The following is a 17312-nucleotide window of genomic DNA, read 5'->3' as shown; positions in this document are numbered from 1 at the left end:
ATCCACTTTTACATTTTATAAAATAAATTCAAATGCCATTATTTCATTAATTGTATCTCTATTTTTCAGATGAAATATATATGTATGTGTTAAACTTTAGGAGTATGAAAACCGATTTATTATAAAGATCTTGGGAAAAATTATGAATAACATAATAATTTGGTTAAGCTTAAATCATTAACAGGGATTTAAAAAAAAATTGTAGCTTTTGTAATTTCGAACAGTTCCACCAGAGTAAAATGAAATAAAATGAAATGGAACAGGAATGTTAACCTCTTTGACGTATACAGGTTGTCGGCGAAGATATTCTAATCAATATTGTTGATCTAATTCAATACAAAATGTTACGAATAATACTTTTTATATTGATATGTAGTTTTGTTGGTATTCATTCTGCCAATCTGGAAACAGTGAGTGATGAAGAACTCATAAATCTCATAAAAACTGAGAAATATGTAGTGGTGCTTTTCAGTGAGTTTTGATTCGTGTTTACATATATATATATATATATATCTTTCTCTTCATCTGATTGAAAACATCTTTTCAATAATTAATATTAAGTGAATTTACAAAATATTGGAAAAATAATATTTTTCACAAATTCTGACATAACCTACTGCATGAAAATTCTATTTCAACTTTATTTTCTTGCCCTTTTCATATTGTAAATTCTAATTTATTTAGCTATCAATTTGTATGTATAAATATTTATATCTATATACTATTTATATAATACGTGTATAATATTTATAGCAAACAAAGATTGTACAACATGTGAAAACTATGAGAATGAGATGATCCACTTGAGAGAAGATTTGGTAAATTCCTTATCCGCTTGGGTTGTGAAAACTGTTGATAGTCAATTACTTCGTCTTTACAGTACTGATAAAGAACCAGCACTTGTGTTCTTTAGACATGGAATGCCTTTACTTTACGATGGTATAAATGTTAACATTAAAAGGAATATATTTCGATAAAAAATACTTTTATTAACTTATCAATTTATATCTATTCATCTAGGACCTTTGAATGCTGAAGAAATTTTAACTATGTTCATTGAAAATAAAGAACCTACAGTGAAGGAACTAACAGATGATACATTTGAACATCTAACACAGGCAAGTAGTGGAGCTACAACCGGGGATTGGTTTGTTATGTTGTAAGTCTTCATTCCCCTTAATGTCTTATATGTATCTACATATGTTTTATTTCATAGATGTTTAATGTATAATTTTTTTTAAATAACAGTTATAGTACAGACTGTGTGGAATGCGTTAGAATGATTGCAAGGTGGGAGGCTGTAGGTGCAAAACTAAAGCAAAGGGTTAATGTAGCACGTATCGATAAGTATACAACTGGAGCATCTACAGCAAGAAGATTCAATGTTTATGAAGCTCCTGAATTTATATTGTAAGTATGTAAATAGTAAATAATAAGAACAATGTAAAATGCTATGATAATGAATAGAATTAATGACACAGTATGATATTTTAACATTTAACGTAATTTATTTTGTACTTGTAGCTTTAGACATGGTAAAATGTATCGTTATCAGATTTCAAAATACGACATTAACTCTTTTATATCATTTGCAAAAGAATGGTACAGAAATGCACGTGCTGAGCCTGTTCCTGTACCACAAAGCCCATTGTAAGTTTGAACACATTTGTCAGCCTTTTATACACATATGGACATTAGTGTAGTACAATTATGACATACGTTCCTGTTTCAGTGACGATCTCGTACAAATGATTGCAAATTTCCTTCGTGAAAATCCGTGGATAATGAAACTTGGCAGCATAACGATAGGTGTATTTATTATAATTTCTGTAGCCTCTAAATTCAGACGTAAAACCGAGATGGCACAAAAGAAGGACTAATCATTTTGTCTAACCAGAGACACATATTATGGGTACTATATCAATTATCATTTGTTATTTTATATAAAGCACAGAACATATACGAGATGAATAGAGTTTTTTCTATTAAAGTCAAACTCTTGTTCTTATATTTTTAATAAGTCACATAAGTTTCCATTTTCGTAATTTTGTATATTTGATCAGTACCCATAATATAGATGTTTTAAAGAGATATAAATACGTATATATTTTATTTCTAACAATTGCGGTTTTTATTTCGTATAAAATATGTAATAGTCACTGCGTCTAAATCTTTTTTTAACACAAGTGTTTTCTACATTTTACAATAAATATTTTTAAATTAAAATTTCTCGAAAAACACGCATGGTAAAATATTTCCTAGATGTGATATGCTTTTCCCGAAAAAAATCATCTGAATTAATATAACAAAGTATTTTATATTTACATATACCTATTTAAAAAATTAAATAAAAACGGATTGAAAGTAATATATTTATTTGGGTAAACGTTGTACTTTAACTTATTTGTGATAAATAAATGTTTTTGTTTGAATGTGAGTCCCTTCACATTCATTAGGTAACACATACCTTCATTACCTTTATTACCAGTAGAAAAATAAAGTAAAAATATAATATCAAATGCATTAAGATCTTTGTATCTTTCTGTAACTTAATGACTTCATGAATAATCATGTTTTGTTTTGTATCTTATACTCTTTGTAGTTTCCAATATATAATTAATGCTGTACTATTCATTCACAAGACACTTTTGTGCTACATATATTGGAGCAAGTAGCTTTGTGCATTGTAGTAATAGTGTTCACTGTTTATGATAATTTTAGTTTTATCAACAGAAAATATTGCATCTATCTTAAACATTATCAACTGATATATTTATCCTAAAGACAGTAGATGAATCAGCTAGTGCCATTCTGATACTATTTTCAAATTTTTCTTGTATGGACGAAAATTCCATCATATTGCTTGGTTTTGAATCAATCCAAAATCCATCAAATTCATAGAAAAGATAACAATAAAGTTGATGGAATGCACGAATTGTTGGAAAACTCTTTGAAGAGTTGTAGATATGAGTCTTGGCACTTCCATCCCTTAACAATCTTAGAGCCATACTTGTTAAATTTATGCCAACTATGGCAAATGCATAACCATAACGTGGATGTGTAGAATGTGACAACACATGTGTCGCAGCACTGGGATATTCTTGAGCAAAATAAACTAAATTTTCTAATCCCAAAATTCCCATTCCACGAAAGTCTGTTTTAGGATCATCTCCTTGAAAGCCAATGTGTTGCCATTGTTTGGTAACTCTAGCATCCAAAGGCTCATAAGGCATCAACAAATTCCACAATTTTAACAATAATAACTCGTGCTCTGGATTATCAGCGTCATAAGGTGTCTTTCTAAGCTCTTCACATTCCACGCAAAGTTGTCTATAGCCCCAAATTAATTCTACACATTTACCAAATGACTTGGCAAAGTCAGGATGAGCTGTCGGATTTATTTTCTTGGTCACCAATATGGTGACAATAGCTTCCTTCAAGATTTTTTGTTTTGTCTGTTTTGTGATTGCATGTTGATCAGCAAAATCATTCAAATAGACTATAAGAGTTTTAATATTAGCATTCCTAGATAATTTAAGAGATTCTTCTACAGCTAGTGTTCTTGGTGCTCCACACAGTTCTCCATAACAAATTCTTTGGAGTTCACACATTCGCGTTGTGTGCCTTAATAACCATTTTACAATGGGTCTGAAATACCAGCACACTAGTGACCAGAAGTATACAAACATGTTTTCTGATAATTAAGAACTTTGATATAACCGTTTTATATTCAAGTTGTAATTAACCTCTTTCTGTCATCGTGTCTCGACATGTATAGTTTCTGTCATTAATTTAAAATAACGAGATTCGAAAATTAACACTTTGGAACGTATTTCTTAATACGTTTTCCTGTTTTCACTATTACAATTAAAATCAATGCACATAACCTGTGCAATAACGTAACTAACTTGCATGTATGACAGAAAGTTTAATTGTGGTAAATAAAAAATTTCATCTATTCAATTTGTTTGTAATTAACAAATCTGCAGCTTTTATATTATTACGGGAAAATTATTAATATTTTTTAAATATTCAACTTGAAATCAATAATAACCTACTAAACTAACACAGTATTAGTGGTAGAAGAGGCCACTCACTACAATTATCCTGTACCAAAAAATTCAATATAGCACACGTACCTATGTTGTATAGAAATGGTAGATTTTCTTTTAAAACGAAACATTGTGGTAATACATAAAAAGAAAGTATAGAACTTTAAATATTTGTATCGTTCTTATGAGATAATTGATGTAAAATTACTACTTCACCTTGAATATTTACCCTCAGAAATACGCGATATTTATAAACATGTGATTATATTTTTTATAGTAACTGGATGTAATGAAAAAACAATATCATATCATAAAATAAAATAACTTCAGTCAACTACATTTTTAAATACTCTACCTTCGTTTAAAAAGTTTGTCAAATCGGCAATTTCAAGAAAATATTACAAATGGAAAACGAACATAGATCTTTGACAGAAATTTCTACAGACAGTTCAAGCAACACAGATAGCGTTCAGAATGTTGATAATCAATGCAAAGAATTATCAGACGAGGAACACAGGAAAAAAGATCAAACAGATGTTGACTTAACGTTGGATTTAGGAAGCATGTTGCCGAATTATGATCATATTTCTGAGAATGAAAATGACGATTCGTTAGAAAAGCTCTCAGCTGTTCTCGAACAACCGGAAGATTCAATGATTTTAGACGGTGTACAGTTGGTCGAAGATGAACAAGATGATAAAGATTTAAAGTACGTGTTATGCTAATATATATATCTTTTTAAAGAAAAAAAATCATGTATTATATTGAATTTTCATAACTAATAGCTACATTCTTCGGGAACGCATAGAGTCACTCAATGAAGTAATGAGGAATTTAAAGGAAGAACTGAGGAAAGAAATAGAACTTTGGAGAAAAGAAAGAGAAGAATTGCAACTTTTACGCGAGAAAGATGATGCATTGGCATTAGAGGAAGCAACCGCCGCTGCACGCGCAGCTGCGGCAGCTTATGCTGCCGAATCGCCATTATCCAACAATTTGGGTAATTTTTCGAAAGAGCAAACGAAATATAAAATATTTTGACAATAAATTTATTCTTTCATGATATATAGGTGATATTTTAGACATCACTTCGGAGGATGTGTTCACAGAATTGACAATCCTCGAATATGAGAAACGTTTGGCTAAGTATCAAGACGAATATTCGTTAAGCCAGGCAGAGAAACGTTATAATACACGATGGAAAATGATGGCGAATGCGTACAAACAGAAACTGATGGAAGTGGAGCGACTTTGTAATGAGGAATTGGAGAAAGTTCAAAAAAACGTAGATCATTTGCAACCACTGAAAGAGATGGTATCGCAATGGTATCTCGATGAAGAAAACCATGGCGATTCCATCAAAAGAACCGATTTTGTTGCGAATGTGCAGAAGCTCGATACATTCAACGAAAATGATACGCGTAACCGTTACAAGTTTCAAAAGATCGACGCAGAAGTCAATATGGCGCCAGAAATATTCGTTGCTCGATTCAAATCCGACGATCTGACAAAGACAGATAAACTTTGCGGATAAATTCCTCTTTACGCGATAACTTTCAATAATAAGTAAAATTCAATAAATGATTTCAATAATATTTTTCAATTTTCGCTAAATTACAATTTTAGGCATCATGAATGATAAATAAATGATATATAAATAAATGATATATCGCAAAAAAAAAAAAATGTACATACCTTTGTGTTGTTTTGCCTTCTTACTTCACGAAAGATATTTCTGTTTTGACGAGAATCTTGAGAAACATACTACAATTCGCGACATACTACAATTCAAATTAAAACTGATGTGACGCTTTGATGGAATGTCATGGACACCGGAAAGTGTGTAGTTGGAAAATTTTTGGAAAATTTGAGGCGTATACTAAATAACTTTGTAAGACTACAATTGTATAGCGACTTTAGTGCAAACTGATTTGTTTAAAACAATATTTAAGCTGGAATAGTTGAAAATACACCGTTTATCGCAGAAAATAACCGAGGTACGCTATTCGAAGGTATTGCCGCGCGCGTTCCTTCGTTCACTAACGGATATGGACTATTCCATTTGGATCGTTCCACTTGTTCCAGCGTTCCTTATTCATTGTTTACGTGACGTGGTGATACGTTGACTGGTTGTTGCCGGTTGTGTTCAAGCGGTAGAGTATTGAAATTGTTTTGTTTACTTGGTTATCGTAATTTTTATAGGAAACAGTCGTAACAATGTTGCAATCTATATTTGACGATGTGCGTCGAATGAATAAACGGCAGGTAAATAAATTTCTTCGCTCGGGTTATTAGAGATTCTTACGAGCGAGCGCATATGGTCGATAAATAGTTTTTATCACTGTTTTTTTGCAGTTCCTGTATCAGATGTTAAGTTTTGGTATGATTGTTTCGTCTGCTTTGATGATCTGGAAAGGCTTGATGGTTGTAACAGGTAGCGAAAGTCCGATTGTGGTTGTTCTCAGGTATTTGAATACTTAACCTAATAGTGTTACATTTGATGCATCTTTCGCACGAATAAATTCATTTTTTAAATCGTTTTTTTATGTTTATTTATTAACTATGTTTTCTTCAACGAATTGCATATTACGTATTAAAAATTATTTATTTATTTTGAATTATTTTAAGTTATGAAATGTGTAAAATAAAGAATAAATTAAATTTTCTATTTTGTATATAACTTATACGTTTAATTTAATATTTTATAATTCGCATTAAAATTTTAATGTTATAGCGGTAGTATGGAACCAGCTTTTCATAGGGGAGATTTGTTATTTTTAACTAATTATCCAGATGAGCCAGTCAGAGTAGGAGAAATTGTTGTCTTTAAAGTTGAGGGTAGAGATATTCCAATTGTACACAGAGTACTTAAACTACATGAAAAGTAAGTATTTTTAAAATTTTTGCAATAACAAAGTGAAAGATAAGTTTAAATTGAATCATTGAAAAAATTTTTAATATATTTTAGGGGCGACCAAAATAATACTGTTAAATTTCTAACAAAGGGTGATAATAATTCTGTTGATGATAGAGGTTTATATGCATCTGGTCAATTATGGTTGACACATAAAGACGTTGTTGGTAGAGCAAGGGGTTTTTTACCATATGTAGGGATGGTTACAATATTCATGAATGAATATCCCAAATTTAAATATGCGGTATTAATGTGTTTGGGATTATATGTTCTGGTACATAGAGAATAAAGGTATTTCATATGGGAAATCACATGAAATAGACTGTTTGAAGATCTACAAAAAAGTGCATTGTAAAATTAAATTCTAATTGATAATTCAAATACACATGTGGAGCTATGTACAATGTGATTTTATGTCTTGTTGATTTCATACCACTTGAAGAACCTTTCGTACACAAGAGGTTGATAATGTAATAGTTTTGCAGAACAGTATGTATATTTACAATAGTAATAAGAAAATATTAAGATATATGTGTAAAACAGCAGTACTTTTGTACTGTATTAAAAAACAATGTTCTGCCATTATTGGCAAAATTGAATGTACAAACATTTTTATTTTCATGTAATACTAGTATTATTTTGAATAAAATCCATTAATTCGTTCAATAAATTAATTGCAAAAATTTTCATTAGCAGTGTAAGACATTATACGTATAAATATCGAGTTTCAATATTTTATATGTCTAATTGTATTTTTTAATTGTAATGTAAAAATTATTATAGTACTATTGTGTTACGTTTATTTTCCGTATTAAGAGGTCATAAAATCAATAAATATTCTGTATAAAAGAGAAAGAAAAGAATGGAAAATTTGGGAAGATAAACATTAAAATGTATATATTTAAGTAAGCTCTTAATTTTTACGGCACATAAGATTAAACATATCTTCCCTATCTTCTCCAGACTCGCAAATATCTGTATATAAAGTTTTTATTTTATAGGCACTGAATATTCTAAAAAAAAATTGAAAACATAGTATAACCAATGATACTTGTTTGTAGTTAACTCTTAATGGAAATCTTTGTATATTAATTACGTTTATTCAATGCAATGTAATTTTTGTTTTTGATTATTCCAAATTATGAAATAAATTTATAGTATACAAATTGTATATGATATTTTATTTGTAATCTGGATACTTAGTTTCGTAGTTATTATTGTTATTAAATTAGAATAAAAATTGTTTCAATAAAACGATTAGATATACAAAAAATATTAGTGTGATATTTTTAGTTAAAAAATATCTATTTAATTATATAAAAATAAACATTGATATAAGATTATTTATGTCGATTAGGTATAACGTGGTTCCACTCGAATCCACGTTTCTTTTGGAGTAATGATTAAACCTGACATTATGTCTTCAAGACTATTCGGTTCACCCTCTATAAAGGAGAAGTTAAAATTTTGCATCAATGTAGCGAATATTTGGAACATATTGTATCTTGCGTAAGTTTCACCTGCGCACACACGATGTCCTAATGCAAAAGAAAGAAACCACATTATTAATAGTATTGCTGAGATCTGAATTAAAAATTCTTTACATACCAAATCCAAAAGGAAATGTGAAGTCTTTACACAATTGGCCATTTTCATTGAGAAATCTTTCAGGCCTAAAATTATCAGGATCACCCCATAAATCGACATCTGTATTTAATCCTGATAAATTGGTGACAACTATTGTATCCTTGGCAAGATGAAAACCAGAAAGAGTAGTTTCCTTTGTTGTTTTATGAAATACACCGAATGGTGTCAAAGTTACATATCTGAGTGATTCACGTATTGTTGCTTCGATATATGGCAAACTAAAATACAAAACATAACATTTTTGGTTTTCTAATAAAATACTTTTCATTATATTGTTAATATTAATGGAATATTTTCATATGCATTATACCTTTTTCTATCTTCCCATGTAACTAATCTTTCGGTTCCAATCACTCTATCTATTTCCTTTTGTACATTTTTCATTACTTTTGGATGATGCATTACAAGCTTAATTGCGTGTACAACAGCACTTGGTAGTGCAGATATAGCTGGGAACATGAAATCCACAAGGCTCATAATAAGTTGTTTCTCGGAGAAAGATTTTTTCTTCATATCTCCTTTCAAAACTTTTAAATATCGATCTACTAAGCCATTATCGTCATCATAATTTGAATGTTTCCTTTTCTCTAAATGTGCCTATAATAATCATAATATTTTACAATTATGAAATACTTTGAAGATATAATTTTAAAATAAAAAAATGGAAAATTTAAATATACCTTAATGAAATCTACCATACGATAATTTCCTATCATCATATTTTTGTATCCAAACATATTTCCGAAATATTTCAAGAACCAGAATTGAAAAATTGCTCCACCCGTAGTGTCAGCTGCTCTTTGAAACATCATAGCAGATTCACAAAGATATTTCAGTTTATAATATTCTGAACGATCGAATCTTTCGCCAAACATTATATTCCATATAGCATTTGCAACATGTGGATATAAAACATCCGGAAACCGTGCAGAACCATTTTTTAGAAATGACTAATAATTACATAGAAATGTCACTTAGTAACACTTAATTTCAAAACTTTCACTGAGACTTCTTTTGATATACCTTTTCCGTATCGTTAATGGGACCTTTTTTTAACATATCGATAAGAATTGCAATTTCTTCCATCGTGTCTGCTTCAATTTTCTCATGTCTTCTACCAAATCCAAAATCTCTCATATGTCGAAGAATAAATCTTCTTTGCTCTTGCCAATATGAACCTTCGGTGAAAAAGATTCCTGAAATTTCATACAGTATAAAACACGACTACCGCATTTTTTTCATAAATGTATTAAATTTTCTTCATGAGGAAATACCTAATGATTGTCCAAATGCTCTTGCTAAGACAACATCTACGGTGGATAATCTTCCATTGAAATCATTATTTATCAGAACTTCTTTAATACTGTTATAATCATTCACAATAACAGTCATAAAACCACCAAAATAACATGTCAGGACTTTAGATTTCAACTTATTTGTATAATATGTCATAGCTTTAAAAGGAAATTCATAATTATACCATAATAAATACCAATAAGATCCTACTATTGGTAACCGCGGAATACCTATTATAATATAAAATATTTAAATTACAATAATATAAAATATTTAAATTACAAAAAAATAAGTGAATATAATTAGAATGATTTATAGGATATAATACAGAAAAAAAATTTGTTTAAAACATATGGCATGCAGAATTATTTTAATTCAGTGAAACTTACAAGGTGGTTTATGTAGAGTTGTACGGGTGACAAATTCATAAATTTGATATCCTATTAATAGAACTAATATTATAATAAGAAATAAAAACATTTTCTTATAAGTTCGGAACACGGAATGATTACTTTCAATTATTTCAATCTCTATTTAAGTCAGTCATTATCAGTTTTTTTTTTTATTATGTTTATGTTTATGTTCATATCTTTAGTGCAAAGTACAAAATTGCATTTTATGCGAATGATTATTATTTCTCAAGCAATTGATTATTTATTATCTTTATAATTTTTGTACGTAATCTTTATTTTTCGGAAAATTGTAAAAAGTACAAAGAGCTTCATGTAAACAATTTGAAAAAAAATTATATTTCTGCAAATAATATATAGCAATCATTATTAGATTGCAGATATTTATACAAATTCATATTTTTGAAAATATAATTTAAAAAATAGTATCTCAGTAGGAAATTGAATATTTTACACCATGTATTTTTAAATTTTTATATATATGCATAAAAACTTGCAGCCTAGTGGTATATATATATCTAAATAAATATCAATGAGAATGTATGAGCTTCAACAGTATTACAAAGATTACAAAGTTTACTTATTGTTAGTCGCTAATTCTGTAATTTCTTATTTATTTATTTAATTTAATTTATTTTAATATAAGATTATAAGGATATTTTCAATTACGATAACTTCTAACAAAAATCTCTATTTTATAATACAAAGTATCATACATCTTTTGAATTTATTAAATCACAACGTAAAATATCTAAGAATTATCTATTATATTTTATCATACTATATTCTATGAAACTACAAAAAATATTTTCTTTTTTTAAATATTATAGCCCATGATTTAATTAATTTACAGCGTTCATTCACTGAAAATACTTAGTATCTCCTAAACATGCTACTTGTAAACTATTTGTTATCACCGAACGCATTCGATCATCATTCATTACTGCATAACCAACATTTGGAGATAATTTATATAATAAACAAATACAATCTTCTAAGTTTTGCATTATTTCCTTATCAAATACTGGAGTTTTAGCTAAATCAAAATGCAGTTTCAAGAAAGCAGTATACAGAGGTACACAGTGAGCTGCCACTCGAAGATGAAACATTAATAGGAAGGTTTTTGCAGTCTGAAAAATTTTGTTTAATATATAATAAAAATAATAAAATAATATTAAATTATATATATATATAAAGATATTATAAAGATATTATACCTCTAATGTTGCTTTCAATGTTCTTAAATCTGTATGATGTTCACAATATTCAGAAAGTATTCTTGTTAATCTTTCGCACCACTTGGCACAACCAATATTAGTTAAGAATTGAGGCAAGCTCAACATATACACACGTCTCAATTCCACATTTTGTTCAAATTCCATATTATCCAACAGAACAGCTAAAATATCATCCCTCCTTGTCCACTGTAACAACATTAAAAGTTTATATTTAAATTAATACATTAGTAAGTACTAATTTTTTAAATTTACCTCAAATACATTTAATGTATTATCCCAATGTTCAATGGTAGCTAATAAATTTGCTAAACATTTATATATCAAAATTACATATTTGGCTTCTCTTTGATGACTTAAATTCTCTAAAGTATGAAAAACCACTTTGGCATATCCAGTATCAATCAATCCTTTTTTCTAAATAATCACAGTTAAAATTAGTAATCTACATTGATAAACAACATAATAACTCAAATTTATGTAATATAGATTTTTACCAAGTGAGAATGCTGAATAATTTGATATAAACATTCAAGCCCTAGTACAACGTTTTCTGGCACATAATCATCAACAATTATTAAAGCTGTTGGAAGCACATCACCAATATGATTATATAAAACTGGTTTCTATAAAAAAAAAACAACATTTTAACACGTAATTAGATTTATGATTTTTGTTCTGTTCAATTCAATTTGTCTACCTCGATTTGATATAAAATCCATTTGTAACATACGACAGCTGCTGGATAAGTTTTCCAAGAATCTTTCAATAATTTAGGCCTTAATGCTAATAATACTGTGATAAAGTTATCTTGTTCCATTAAAAGTTGTGAAATACTTTCACATCTATGTAACCCCAAGATTTCGCTTTGCAGCTCTTTAGAGATAAACACAGATTCTGCATTGTTCCAAACATTTTTTTCATGATGTTCTCCAATGAGTAATAATAGATTAATAGTAAATGTCTTTACTATTAATGTGTCTGGCTTTATTTGTATGGTTTTTTCATTACGACAGTGAATGATATGCTGAAGCATAAACTTGATATTTTGCAAATTTTTGTCTATAATTTGTCTATACTCTCTAAAATCTTTTTCCTCGCATGGACGACTAACACCGACGGTTATCTCAGTAACATAACTCTTTTGAATAAGATCAATGCATCCAGTCCATAAGTCTTCCTCAGAAATATCGCTTGTAATTTTTAGAGATTCCAATCCTATTAAGAGATTATTCATTTTAAGAATTAATTGTCCAAGAGTCCGTCAAAAGGTAATAATTACTTCCTTGCGAATCAACTTTTTCGTAACGACTTATTAATGTCACAGATATACACAAAACATATCATTTTCCAAATTATGGTGTTTCAGTTAACAACTTCCGTTTTGGTCGTCTTAATCAACAAATAATTGTTGACATTTACGAACTTTAACCTCTTCGATCGGTTTGAGTACTCAACACAAAGAATACTACTTGTTGCCAAAGCGTATGCTGTACATATGATAATTTGACAAAAATTTTTGCATATATTCGACAATATCCAATATTTTGTTATTATTTTAGCTGGATGTTTCTTCTACTGGTCTAATCCTTGTAGATTTACGATGTAACTACTATATTTTGTAATGTTCGATGTCTCGAAAAAGTAATCGATATAAACCATACGAGGTCTCGAACTATCTATCACCTTTCTCTTTTGTACAATCTTCCTTTCTTTAATCGTATCGTTTAATATGTCATTGCTAGTCAGTTACTTAATGAGTATACGGCAATCGTATTCGTGTCACTTTAACCAAAATCCAGAATACTTGTGTTTAACTGTTTGGAAATTACAATGAACGCTGTCCAATAGCGTTCGGTGCATTATACGTCCATACTGAACGTCGTGTCGCTTAACGACAATTGTTTATTTTTTATCAGTTTCTAAGATCCTTGGTAATTATGAATTAAAGAAGGTGTAGTAGCTGGTAGTTACGACATGGCTGAGTACCGTTAGTTCATTTTCTATTATTTTCAAATCATTTATCGTATCGATGTTTCATTTTCTATGATTAGCCTTTGTTTCTCCTCCATTTTGCTTTCTATATATGGGACACCGCCCTTCGAACATTAGTTAGTAATTTCTTATTTTTTCGTTCGAGCAATAGAAAAGCATTTTATTATTATATTAATATTATTTTCGTTATTTGGAAAATTTTTTACGAGTTTCTTGCGAAAGTTACATAACCTCAAAATTATGTAAATTCGTTATTTTGTGTTTTATTTTATTAATTCAATCATTGCATATAGTATCATTTTAAGTATAATCATTTTACGATGTACTCCAGAATGTCATCTACATAAGCATAAAGTAAAATTTACAAATCTTTTTAAATGTTATTCTGGTTCTCTTAAGGATCAGGCTCTTATTGTGTATCATCAGGAGTAGGCAGTGATTCTGAAGTCATGGCAGAGTTAGCAGCATTTCTTGGTCAGGAAATTCCTGAGGGAAGGAACAATTTGGCTGATAATCATATAAATCTTGAGAGGGTTGCTGATTATTGCGAAGCTAATTATTTTCAAGCAGAAAACAAGAGAATAGCTTTAGAAGAAACCAAAAATTTTACCACTCAATCACTGGCTAGTGTAGCCTATCAAATAAATACCCTTGCTTATAATTTTTTGCAACTATTGGATTTACAAACATCTCAGCTTGCTGAGATGGAAAGTCAAATGAATCATATTGCTCAAACAGTTATGATACACAAAGAGAAAGTAGCTAGAAGAGAGATTGGAGTACTAACAGCTAACAAAATCACAGTACGTCAGTACAAAATCATTGCACCAGCAAATCCTGAGAAACCAATTAAATATGTAAGAAAAAGCATTGATTATACAATCTTGGATGATATTGGACATGGAGTACGTAGTAGTGGTACTCCGAGGAGCAAACAACGTGGTGGAAGTCAAGGCAGTGTACAAAGTTTAGGGGCAACTTCTACTGCTTCTGGATTAGGTGCTGCTATGGTAGGACCGGCTCCTACCACTAAACCACCTACTCCTCCTCAAACAGTAAGAACTGGTAAATACAAAAAAAAAAAAAAAATATATATATATATATATATATTTACTTTAAAGTAATTTTGAACTATTTAATATAAATTTCTTTGCTTTTACACTAGGAACATTGAGCAAAGGATCACGAGAATACAGGACACCACCTGCAGTTGCTCCACCTCAAGTTCCTAGTCATTATGCTCCTAATTATCCATTGGGTCATCCAAGAAGAGAACGTGGCCCTGGTTATAGTACATTACCTTTACATGCACATACCACATCTCATGCAACTCATAATACCAATCACAATGCACATACAAACACTGTAACCCAACATACTTCACCACCTCAAGTAGGAACAGTTCATCCATTGCAAAGTCATCCACAAACACCACCACCAGCACCACCTAGTGTAACAGCAGGCTATGTCCAAGAACATAATAGTATGCCTCGTAAGTGTTTAGATTGAAATTAAGTTTAAGTAATATACCTAAGGAATTAATATCGATTTTCATTTCTAGCACCACCTTCGCCATTAGTCGGCATAACTGGCAATACGTTAGATTTTACGAATTATCACACTTTATCAGAAAGATTAGGTCATCAAGTTAGTCGAAGTAGTGGTGCAAATAGCCCACCATTACCACCGCCACCACCACCAGAGCAAGAAGAACATCCGCAATTTGGTAGGCCTACACAATCTAGCGGTGCTATTATGCCTATTGTTCCAGATGAAGAAGATCTCCCTGGTTGGGTTCCAAAGAATTATATCGAGAAAGGTATGTCGTGATACTTTTTATATTACAGAATATTTAAGTAGCATTAAGATGTAATCAAATTATCGTTTTAGTTGTGGCAATATATGACTATTATGCCGACAAAGAGGATGAGTTGAGCTTTCAGGAAAGCTCTGTGATTTATGTACTGAAAAAAAATGACGATGGGTGGTGGGAGGGAGTCATGGATGGTATAACGGGTTTGTTTCCCGGAAATTATGTAGAACCTTGTGTTTAATAAGTGCTTCAATGTTGCATTTAGATATATCAAAATTGTGAATATCGGTGGTTATTCACAGAAGACTGCAAATTCAAGGGACACGTTCCTTGATTTTAATATCTTTAATATCTGTAATAATCGTAAGACTATACTAACATGATCGATGCGAGGATACATGAGAAAACATAATATAAAATATAATGTGAAAGGTGATAAATGTGTAAATTTCAGATTCTTCCATAAAAATCTCAAATATCATGCGAATTTTCTAAAAATCAAACTAACCGATCTTTATATCAACATAAGAAAGTGTATTTTTTGGTAAATAGTATTATCTTCGGTGGATATTATTTTATCTCGATTCCAATAGATCATATTTATATACACATATGCATAAAGGAATATAATTATTAATTAATTGTTATTCCATTATATAATCAGTTAGCTATTAATTATATTTATGTATCTTAAGCGTAATCAGTACGATGTTAGTATTAGATTAATGAGCAATCAAAATACCAAACGTCCTGTTGTCGTGTAACGAGAATCTTTGCGCCTTATACTGAATGTGACTTTGTAATATAAATTGTTTTATTTTAATGGTTAGCAGTGTATCAATCTTAGAATTTTATTTCTCGTAAAATTAAGTCGACGAAATTAATCCTCATTTGATTGTCTTAGGAAGTATACCAGGTCGTAATATATTCTTAATAGAGTCAGTTAACGAGCACATGAATCGTTTAAGACGTAATGATTTCATTTAATTACGTACCGCATAATAGAAGCATTTTGTACGGTACTACTCATTAATGGACTATTAAAACAGATATAAGTATCTCTTAATTGGCCGAGTAATGCTGCGATTATCTCTTTCTCATTTCTCACTAAATTATTCTTTTATGTAAGCTAAAAACTTGTATTGACAATAAAGGTCTCGTTCTCAAGAGGATTACATATTTTGAAGAATTATCACAGAATTGATACAGGAGAATTAAGGCAGGATTTTCAAACGAATAACTAGTGGATAGAAAATGGAATCTTTAATTTTAATAGGAATTTTAATGGAAGATTTTATTTCTTATTAGGGAAGTATAATGAATGTACGAATACAATTGTATTTAGAATCAAATAAAAGAATTGTAATAAAATTGCGGACGTTTATCCAGCAGTCGCGATCATTTTATTAGTTCCCCCTAATTTCACGTTATTTCAAGCCACAAGTAACTTTGCTTTCGTTCAATTACTTCACAATTGCTTCCATTTATGCTATCAATTTTATGCTCAAAGCTATCCTATTTGAGATTCTTTTTGCAATCGGTCTCAACGATCAATTATTCGCCATGGGAAGCTTTCATCTGGTAGAATATATCGGAACCATAGAATTACGTACAGTTTCTAACTGTAAACATTTTCTCTGGCAAGCCAATAATGACACCCACGAGATTAACATACATAAATTCTTACAGTAGAAGATTCGTGGAAACTAGTGGAAAGAAAATAGGAAAAAGGCACCTGGCCACGAGAACCGTGTAACAGTAGAAAAATGGCTCAACTTTGAGAATGTAGCACCAAGCTATCCTTACATATCGTCCTTAAAAGAAGTCGTATGAAAGTGAGATTGTGCTAAAGGGAAAGAAGAAACGTTTCTTTTTCTTTTTGTTATTATTTATTCTTATAATACATTGCGAGATATTTTTCTGGATGGAGCTCTTCTTTTTAATAGTAGG

The 17312-nt window shown here is 29.9% G+C and overlaps 7 protein-coding genes across 13 annotated transcripts; 4 read left to right on the top strand and 3 right to left on the bottom strand.

The window, feature by feature from the left end:
* Window positions 1-158: 158 nt before the first annotated feature.
* LOC122529662 (thioredoxin domain-containing protein) lies at window positions 159-2432 on the top strand. Its single transcript, XM_043655988.1, has 6 exons — window positions 159-471; window positions 754-939; window positions 1021-1159; window positions 1249-1410; window positions 1525-1650; window positions 1733-2432. The coding sequence occupies exons 1-6, from the start codon at window positions 342-344 to the stop codon at window positions 1878-1880; spliced, it is 891 nt and encodes a 296-aa protein (XP_043511923.1). The 5' UTR covers window positions 159-341; the 3' UTR covers window positions 1881-2432.
* On the bottom strand, window positions 2359-5158 carry LOC122529660 (ELMO domain-containing protein 2). Of its 3 annotated transcripts, none has more exons than XM_043655982.1 (2): window positions 5142-5158; window positions 2359-3648 (listed from the first exon to the last, which is right to left on the bottom strand). In XM_043655982.1, the coding sequence occupies exon 2, from the start codon at window positions 3609-3611 to the stop codon at window positions 2751-2753; it is 861 nt and encodes a 286-aa protein (XP_043511917.1). In that variant the 5' UTR covers window positions 3612-3648; window positions 5142-5158; the 3' UTR covers window positions 2359-2750. The 3 variants fall into 3 exon arrangements, with proteins under 3 accessions (XP_043511917.1, XP_043511915.1, XP_043511916.1); XM_043655980.1 differs by lacking the exon at window positions 5142-5158 and adding an exon at window positions 4140-4255; XM_043655981.1 differs by lacking the exon at window positions 5142-5158 and adding an exon at window positions 4068-4164.
* Window positions 4302-5678, top strand: LOC122529659. 2 transcript variants are annotated; one of them, XM_043655979.1, is made up of 3 exons: window positions 4302-4761; window positions 4838-5052; window positions 5135-5678. In XM_043655979.1, exons 1-3 carry the CDS (start codon window positions 4457-4459, stop codon window positions 5584-5586), a joined length of 972 nt encoding a protein of 323 aa, XP_043511914.1. In that variant the 5' UTR covers window positions 4302-4456; the 3' UTR covers window positions 5587-5678. The 2 variants fall into 2 exon arrangements, with proteins under 2 accessions (XP_043511914.1, XP_043511913.1); XM_043655978.1 differs by having other exon boundaries at window positions 5123-5678.
* Window positions 5679-6132: 454 nt separating this feature from the next.
* On the top strand, window positions 6133-8137 carry LOC122529663 (signal peptidase complex catalytic subunit SEC11A). The gene is made up of 4 exons (XM_043655989.1): window positions 6133-6317; window positions 6408-6517; window positions 6787-6936; window positions 7021-8137. Exons 1-4 carry the CDS (start codon window positions 6270-6272, stop codon window positions 7253-7255), a joined length of 543 nt encoding a protein of 180 aa, XP_043511924.1. The 5' UTR covers window positions 6133-6269; the 3' UTR covers window positions 7256-8137.
* LOC122529658 (probable cytochrome P450 304a1) lies at window positions 7837-10433 on the bottom strand. Its single transcript, XM_043655977.1, has 7 exons — window positions 10299-10433; window positions 9888-10139; window positions 9637-9809; window positions 9294-9563; window positions 8924-9210; window positions 8575-8831; window positions 7837-8504 (listed from the first exon to the last, which is right to left on the bottom strand). The coding sequence occupies exons 1-7, from the start codon at window positions 10387-10389 to the stop codon at window positions 8320-8322; spliced, it is 1515 nt and encodes a 504-aa protein (XP_043511912.1). The 5' UTR covers window positions 10390-10433; the 3' UTR covers window positions 7837-8319.
* Window positions 10434-11081: 648 nt separating this feature from the next.
* LOC122529667 (TELO2-interacting protein 2-like) lies at window positions 11082-12873 on the bottom strand. The gene is made up of 5 exons (XM_043656001.1): window positions 12255-12873; window positions 12052-12180; window positions 11810-11971; window positions 11537-11743; window positions 11082-11449 (listed from the first exon to the last, which is right to left on the bottom strand). The coding sequence occupies exons 1-5, from the start codon at window positions 12789-12791 to the stop codon at window positions 11180-11182; spliced, it is 1305 nt and encodes a 434-aa protein (XP_043511936.1). The 5' UTR covers window positions 12792-12873; the 3' UTR covers window positions 11082-11179.
* A 480-nt stretch (window positions 12874-13353) lies between these two features.
* LOC122529666 (abl interactor 2) lies at window positions 13354-16751 on the top strand. 4 transcript variants are annotated; one of them, XM_043656000.1, is made up of 5 exons: window positions 13354-13488; window positions 13949-14614; window positions 14715-15041; window positions 15111-15368; window positions 15440-16751. In XM_043656000.1, the coding sequence occupies exons 2-5, from the start codon at window positions 13999-14001 to the stop codon at window positions 15601-15603; spliced, it is 1365 nt and encodes a 454-aa protein (XP_043511935.1). In that variant the 5' UTR covers window positions 13354-13488; window positions 13949-13998; the 3' UTR covers window positions 15604-16751. The 4 variants fall into 4 exon arrangements, with proteins under 4 accessions (XP_043511935.1, XP_043511934.1, XP_043511933.1 ...); XM_043655999.1 differs by having other exon boundaries at window positions 13408-13544; window positions 13976-14614; XM_043655998.1 differs by having other exon boundaries at window positions 13408-13544.
* The last annotated feature ends 561 nt before the right edge of the window (window positions 16752-17312 follow it).

The sequence above is a fragment of the Frieseomelitta varia genome, unplaced genomic scaffold, assembly GCF_011392965.1.
Source record: "Frieseomelitta varia isolate USP_RPSP 00005682 unplaced genomic scaffold, Fvar_1.2 scaffold_30, whole genome shotgun sequence".
In the NCBI taxonomy this organism is placed as follows: domain Eukaryota; kingdom Metazoa; phylum Arthropoda; class Insecta; order Hymenoptera; family Apidae; genus Frieseomelitta; species Frieseomelitta varia.
Note: the sequence above shows the minus strand (reverse complement) of the source record. Positions and strands in the feature narration are given on the sequence as shown.